General features: G+C 42.9%; 1 protein-coding gene across 1 annotated transcript; it reads left to right on the forward strand.

Moving 5' to 3' along the window:
* The first annotated feature begins 2,613 nt into the window (after positions 1 to 2,613).
* Positions 2,614 to 6,690, forward strand: LOC309508733 (uncharacterized protein). The gene is made up of 5 exons (XM_082183198.1): positions 2,614 to 2,796; positions 3,063 to 3,380; positions 4,851 to 5,177; positions 6,364 to 6,419; positions 6,487 to 6,690. Exons 1-5 carry the CDS (start codon positions 2,772 to 2,774, stop codon positions 6,574 to 6,576), a joined length of 816 nt encoding a protein of 271 aa, XP_082039324.1. The 5' UTR covers positions 2,614 to 2,771; the 3' UTR covers positions 6,577 to 6,690.
* The last annotated feature ends 1,288 nt before the right edge of the window (positions 6,691 to 7,978 follow it).

The following is a 7,978-nucleotide window of genomic DNA, read 5'->3' on the forward strand; positions in this document are numbered from 1 at the left end:
ATGAACAAAGTAGACTTTAGACTTTATTCTACAGGGCTTAAAAAAATAAAAATAATATATATATATATAAAAAACAGCCAAAAGCAGGAGAAAGCCCAATTATTTCCATGTTCATTATGTGTTGCATTTCAGCAGGTTTTACCTGTGTTTCACAGTTACAGCCTTTTCTGTCTTTGTTGTCAATAGAGTCTGGTCACGTCAAGTGGCTTAGACATGGTTATTGAAGCTTCACTCTTTGTTCAAGTGGAGTGCAGAAGCAAAGGGCCATTGGTCACAGCCTATAGCAAACTCTTAAGTGCAAAGCATGTATTCAAAAAGCTGCCAGCACTTCAGAGAGCTCACGTATCTGCTGTAGTGACCACATTCAGTGTCCATGACAGCTTCTGCTGCCATCCTGAACAAACCTCATAACAACCAAAGACTGATAGCCTATATAGATAGATAGATAGATAGATAGATAGATAGATAGATAGAATAATTTGTATTCTTCAGTTGTCGTGTGACATCTCTCAAGGTCAGATTGGCTCCCGTATCATGAGGGGAATCCTCTATTTCTCATCTTTTTCCACATCTGTGGATGCTCAGCCTCACAAGCAAACCCCCTCACCGAATCTCTGACCCAGCTGCCATTGAGATGTGAAATTCAGATGAAGAGACACTCTGAATTGCCAAAGGCACTAGAGCCACTTCAGGAAAAGTGAACAGTCGGCTGACAGAAAGAGTTCCTCTTCAGCGTGAGCGAGTACAGCCCAGAGAGTGTTGATATGATAAACGGCTGTTTAACAACTTCATAAGTGTCCAACTGACGAATAGCGTGAAATGTGAAGGTATTAGTGAATTTATTCAAAACAAGGGAGATGAGCAGGAAAAGATCTTTTATCACACTATGTTTGACATTAAAGGTGCTTATTAAATTTGACACTAGAGGGTGCTGTAATCTTGTTAAAACATCTGTGATTTCTGTAATCCTTCAACTGTGGAGGAACAGGAATTTATGATGCGTTCAAGTCCTCCTGTGGGTTTCGTATTTACGAGGTATTTACATATAATGAAGAACAAGGAATGTGAATCAGGTGTTTTAATGTTTTTAATTAATTTATGAAGTCACTGTAAACTTAATCGTAGGCTATTTTATTGTAAAATTACAATGCCATTATATTTTGTGCAGGGAATTATCTTATTTTGTTAAATAAAAAATCCTGACAATGTCACGATACCTATAAATATTGTTGAGCAGATGACGTACATCACCCCTAAATCGGTTTTCTTAATGGGTTTTTGGGTAAATTACTGAAATAAGGTCTGTGGTGAACACAAGCTCAAGATACTTTCACGTTTTATTCTACGACATAAAATACATCAGTAATTACCCCACTCGTGTGATTTTTTAAAGCTGTTATGTGTCTTGAAAAAGGCTTGCTAACAAGTGCTAAATGGGACTACAGAGGCAGTCGAGCAGATTAAACGTCATCACAGCGAACAGGTAGCCTATGCCCAGTCCGCTTTTACATTCTCGTTATGCTTATAATTGTGCTCTTATAAACTATTAAAACTTAAACTTTATTTTAAAGAGTTGTGTGAAGCTTAGTGGTGGTGACATTGAAGTCGTGAGACCGTGGTGTAGTTCGTTATAGCATTTAGTATTGTTACTGCATAATAAGTTTGGCTACTGCATAATAAGTATGGCTACTGCATTTAGGCTTCAAAATACATGCATACATTCATCATCTCTATGGTTCTGCACCACTCTATTCCAACACATTTCTTTTCACTGACACGCGCCCAACTCGTAAACATCGAGGCTTAAAAACATCCCGAGCTTCCCACTCGTATTTACGATCTTTTCGAAATGACTTGAACATACCACGCTTTAGAAGGTGGCCTTCTGAAGATATGCTGACGCAATATACCTGGAGGCACTGGCGCACACACACACACACACACACACACACACACACACACACACACACATCATGACGTTCTCTCACACACAACAATCCTTTCAGAAGCGTGTCGGGCTTTAAACGTCACTATATAGTCATCATCAGCATGCAAATACTCCATCTTTTGTATTTATGTCCGGATAGTTTTATTTGTTTTGATGACATTTTCGCATGTACATCGGGGTGTTTTGCAAGTAATATCACGATTAAATTATTATAATACCATCGCTATGACCCGAGCTACAGGACGCAGGATTTGATGATCAGCTGACTGGAGGTCATGTGATTCCTCCCGAACGCTGCGATTGGTTGCGTAGTAAATTAATTTATGCCGAATTCAGATGTGCGTGCGATTATGATTCGAATTTTAGTTGCTATTAGCGACGCGTGATATGATATTTATTCTGACTTCAAAATCAGAAATCTACACTCAAACATCGCTGTCTGTTGATTGAGACGAGGCAAATTCAGATTGACTTTTGCCGAGTATTTTCTGTGCAGATCTTGCGATTTTGAAGCTATTCGGAGAATTCCTGAGAGAAAACCTGTTATATTCTACAAGGAGCAGATCGGAGGATATAATATTTTCCTTTTTTTCATATTCATATTATTTCTGAGGACGCTTTTATCTAACGTTAATTGTTATTATTTGGGAGTTAAACTAGGAGTTTGTAGTTTTATTTAATTTTGTGTTTAATTTGATTATTTTTGTTTTATTTATTTATTATTTGACTTTTTTTGGTAGTATTTCAGAGGAGGGTTGTATTGTATTATTGTTTTTGTATTGTATTTTGTATTGTTTCTATTGCAGGTTGGAGTAGGACGTTGATGGCTCACATGGGTGAAAGAGGAGGTGAGTGCTCTAGTTTTTCATTTGTTTATGGTTTGTTATGGTATGATGATGGACTAAATTAATGTGCAGAAACTTGTGCGAGGTAACGTTAACCCATTTGATCCGCCAATTTTCCCAGCTAAGTGATCACATGTATTTGATTCCTTGCATGTGAAATAAACCTTTCAATTTGAGTAACAATTGTAACAATTTGTAATTGACCACTGACATTGATCATTGATTATTATCAAAACATAACTAACTATGTGATGTCTGAAATATTGCAGCTTCAGGCCACTCCAGATCCGGAGGAGCTGCTTCCACTCAGACGGATGATCTGGAGGTTTGTAGTTTCTGTTCTGGTGATTTTGTTTGTTTTGATGATGTCTCTGTGTTCACAGGTCAGGCTTCCGGGAAGAGGCAGAGCGGCAGCCAGCAGAGCCCAGATGGAGGGACGTACAGCGTCGAGTGGAGCTCCGACCGCCTCCAAGAGATGATGTGCCCTCCTCTGCCAGGTCAAGTTCCTCTGGAGCCAACAGTGACCTGCACTCGCCGAACAGCTCAGGGTGCCGTGGAGGCTTCTCCTGCGAACAAGAACTCAACAGGTGAGATTGAAATAAGGCTGGGGGGTGTAAAGTGTACGGACACAGATTTCGTGCATAAGACTGCTTCAAGCTTTTAACAGGTTAAGGTCTAGTCATATTTACCGTTGCTCAGCAAAATTTAGCTGAAATTTTCTTTCCAAAATGATTTCCAAAATATTTTAGTCGGACGTTTGTCTAACATATTAAATTGATTCGTTCAATAACTCACAATGTTCATTTATTGTTAATTTAACTGTTATATAAAATAAATATCACATTTGCAGTTGTGCACGGAAAACGGCACTCTTGCTGATGTGATATTGTAGGCAGCGCCGTCGCAGGTGGGGTGCGAGGCCCTGTGTGAACTTGAAATGCGAGGCCCTGCTCTTTGATGTGGATGCTCAATTGCGCATGAATAACAGTCACACGGACGTAGCTGTTCTAGTTCTATTGCACGCATAATCTCGCTGCAATACGTTTTTATCAAGTAGAATAATACAGCATAATCATGATTCATGCACATAGTCTCAGCTATGACTTTTTGCTATTTATTTCAAAGGGAAAAAAATCAACTGTGCAACGAGTCCTTTACATAAAGTCAGCTCGAGAATTTGTCCGAATACATACATAGATCCGCCTACTTAACTAACGTATATCTTAATGGTCCAGTGGTAGAACTTTCACCAAGCGTGTCAGAGGTTCTGGGTTCGAATCCGCACTCGTATATATTTTTATTTTATCTTTCTCGTATAACGTTAGTTTTAAAAACAATTTTTTATCAAAACCGATTATGTTCATCAGGTTGTATATCAAGCAGGGACACATTTGTGTGCATTATGTTAGAGTATCCGCAACGGATTGAAGCGCGCGTCCAAAGGAAGACAGTGCGGCGTGTGCGCGAGCCACACGAGAAAACACTGTATCCGCGCCACTGATCGCAGCTGCAAGGAGCACTTTGATCACTTGATAAAAAACTCATATCAGCGCTAGATCATCTCTTATTTTAAAAATAGTTAACTGGCCAGTTAACTGGAGATGTTTTATTTATTTGTAGAATTGTTACATTCGTGCAGCGAGATGTTTTAAAAAGTGGTAAAAAAAAAAAAAAAAACAGCAGGATTGCGAGGCCCCCTAGTGGCGCGAGGTCCTGTGCGGTTGCACAGTTCGCACAGTCTATGCGACGGCTCATTCAGGACGTTATCGGAATGTTTAGGGGACCATGTTTTATTTGGAAATGTGATGTTCCCAGAACGTCCCCACTTATGGTAGATGATGGACTAAATTAATGTGCAGAAACTTGTGCGAGGTAACGTTAACCTGATTTGATCCGCCAATTTTCCCAGCTAAGTGATCACATGTATTTGATTCCTTACAATTGTTACTCAAATTGAAAGGTTTATTTCACATGCAACAATTTGTAATTGACCACTGACATTGATCATTGATTATTATCAAAACATAACTAACTATGTGATGTCTGAAATATTGCAGCTTCAGGCCACTCCAGATCCGGAGGAGCTGCTTCCACCCAGATGGATGATCTGGAGGTTTGTAGTTTCTGTTCTGATGATTTCGCTCCTCTGCCTTCTGAGTTTTCTGTCTCTGTGTTCACAGGTCAGGCTTACGGGGAGAGGCAGAGCGGCAGCCAGGAGAGCCCAGATGGAGGGACGTACAGCGTCGAGTGGAGCTCCGACCGCCTCCAAGAGATGATGTGCCCTCCGCTGCCAGGTCAAGTTCCTGTGGAGCCAACAGTGACCTCGACTCGCCGAACAGCTCAGGGTGCCGTGGAGGCTTCTCCTGCGAACAAGAACTCAACAGGTGAGATTGAAATAAGGCTGGGGGGTGTAAAGTGTACGGATACAGATTTCGTGCATAAGACTGCTTCAAGCTTTTAACAGGTTAAGGTCTAGTCATATTTACCGTTGCTCAGCAAAATTTAGCTGAAATTTTCTTTCCGAAATGATTTCCAAAATATTTTAGTCGGACGTTTGTCTAACATATTTTTCAGAACATTGACAGAACATTCAAAAGTAACCATCCCATAATGTTTGCAAAATTATAAAACAGAATGTTCCCTGAACATTTGTATAACCGAGAAAAAACATGTTTAAAAGGATGTTTACTGGATGTCAATGCTTAATATTGTGAAATAAGACTTTGGGACATTTATGCAGGCATTAAGCAGAAGCAGGGCCGTCGTATAATATATTTGCATTACTTGATTTGTAACATTACAGATAATAATTGAACAGTAAATATAAGTGTCATTGTGTCACTGTTTAATTTGAGGTCAGAGATGTTTCTAATAGATGTCTTTTCAATTGTGTGATTTCAGAAAAACCTACAGAACGTCGGAAGAGGAAAGGAATTCGTTCTTTCCTCATGAGAGTGTGGAAGGCTATGAAACAACACTTCGGCTGCTGTTGTCACAGTAGTGCTGGGGATGTTGTGGAGCCTTTCGTCCCTCCAGCAGATCTGGACCCAGAGCCTGAGCCAGATCACCCAGCCGTCAAGTTGCTGACCTTGGTGGAGTTCTTTAGCTCAGAGTCACTCAACATGGAGGATCTTTCGGACAGGGAATAAAGGTAAGCCAAAGGGTCTCTTAGGTGATCATTTGAAAATAAATTCATCATCTTTTACTGGACTCTAATTTAGATGTTCTTTGTTTATCTGAGTCACAGCGCGCGTGTCGGGCTTTAAACGTCACTATAGTCATCATCAGCATGCAAATACTCCATCTTTTGTATTTATGTCCGGATAGTTTTATTTGTTTTGAATGATGACATTTTCGCATGTACATCGGGGTGTTTTGCAAGTACAAGTAGATTAATTGATGCCGACTTCAGATGTGCGTGCGATGATGATTCGAATTTTAGTTGATATAGCGACGCGATTATGAATTCGATTATGAGTAACTATTGTAACAATTTGTAATTGACCACTGACATTGATCATTGATTATTATCAAAACATAACTAACTATGTGATGTCTGAAATATTCCAGCTTCAGGCCGCTCCAGATCCAGAGGAGCTGCTTCCACTCAGACGGATGATCTGGAGGTTTGTAGTTTCTGTTCTGATGATTTAGCTCCTCTGTCTTCTGAGTTTTCTTTCTCTGTGTTCACAGGTCAGGCTTACGGGAAGAGGAAGAGGCAGATCGGCAGCCAGCAGAGCCCAGATGATGGATGTCCGTCCAGGCGGTCGTGTGGAGAGTTGAGCCTCAGCAGCAGAGGGACGTACAGCGTCGAGTGGAGCTCCGACAGCGACCAAGAGATGATGTGCCCTCCGCTGCCAGGTCAAGTTCCTTACTTTATCCACTACAGTAAATTACCTGATATTGTTCGAGGCTCAGACTCGCTGTCCCAGTTTTAAACTAGATTAAAGACGCATCTCTTTAGCCAAGCATTCACATAATACTTACCTTTTATACTACAGTTGAATCAGATTGAATGCATTTAATATTATGAACAGCAGCTATGCTAATTATTTCCCATCTGCTTTTCTGTTGTTATCTCGGGACGCTAGTCCCGAGGTAAATAGAGTTCGTCAGCTCCAGTTTGTATCCAGCCTCTCATGGAAACTTCAGATGCCCCAACACCCGTGAAGAGACGACTCGACGCCCGTGAAGAGACGACGCGACGCCCGTGAAGAGACGACTCGACGCCCGTGAAGAGACGACTCGACGCCCGTGAAGAGACGACGCGACGCCGTGAAGAGACGACTCGACGCCCGTGAAGAGACGACGCGACGCCGTGAAGAGACGACTCGACGCCGTGAAGAGACGACTCGACGCCCGTGAAGAGACGACGCGACGCCGTGAAGAGACGACTCGACGCCGTGAAGAGACGACTCGACGCCCGTGAAGAGACGACTCGACGCCGTGAAGAGACGACTCGACGCCCGTGAAGAGACGACTCGACGCCCGTGAAGAGACGACGCGACGCCGTGAAGAGACGACGCGACGCCCGTGAAGAGACGACGCGACGCCGTGAAGAGACGACGCGACGCCCGTGAAGAGATGACGCGACGCCCGTGAAGAGACGACTCGACGCCCGTGAAGAGACGACGCGACGCCCGTGAAGAGACGACTCGACGCCCGTGAAGAGACGACTCGACGCCCGTGAAGAGACGACGCGACGCCGTGAAGAGACGACGCGACGCCCGTGAAGAGACGACTCGACGCCCGTGAAGAGACGACTCGACGCCCGTGAAGAGACGACGCGACGCCGTGAAGAGACGACGCGACGCCCGTGAAGAGATGACGCGACGCCCGTGAAGAGACGACTCGACGCCCGTGAAGAGACGACGCGACGCCCGTGAAGAGACGACTCGACGCCCGTGAAGAGACGACTCGACGCCCGTGAAGAGACGACGCGACGCCGTGAAGAGACGACGCGACGCCCGTGAAGAGACGACTCGACGCCCGTGAAGAGACGACTCGACGCCCGTGAAGAGATGACGCGACGCCTGAAAAGCGCTATACAAATAAATTTGAATTGAATTGAATTGAATTGAAATCATTTGAAAATAAATTCATCATCTTTTACTGGACTCTAATTTAGATGTCCTTTGTTTATCTGAGACATGGCTTCATGTATACTCCCCGTCAGCAGCATTAG

This window comes from Leuciscus leuciscus (genome assembly GCF_965113295.1).
Source record: "Leuciscus leuciscus genome assembly, chromosome: 11".
In the NCBI taxonomy this organism is placed as follows: domain Eukaryota; kingdom Metazoa; phylum Chordata; class Actinopteri; order Cypriniformes; family Leuciscidae; genus Leuciscus; species Leuciscus leuciscus.

Bases quoted from the DNA above. Each gene is read 5' to 3' on its own strand.
- LOC309508733 (XM_082183198.1), top strand. From the start codon at position 2,772: ATGGCTCACATGGGTGAAAGAGGAG. The intron at 2,797-3,062 runs GTGAGTGCTCTA...GAAATATTGCAG, and splicing joins TCACATGGGTGAAAGAGGAG to CTTCAGGCCACTCCAGATCC. The intron at 5,178-6,363 runs GTGAGATTGAAA...GAAATATTCCAG, and splicing joins TGCGAACAAGAACTCAACAG to CTTCAGGCCGCTCCAGATCC.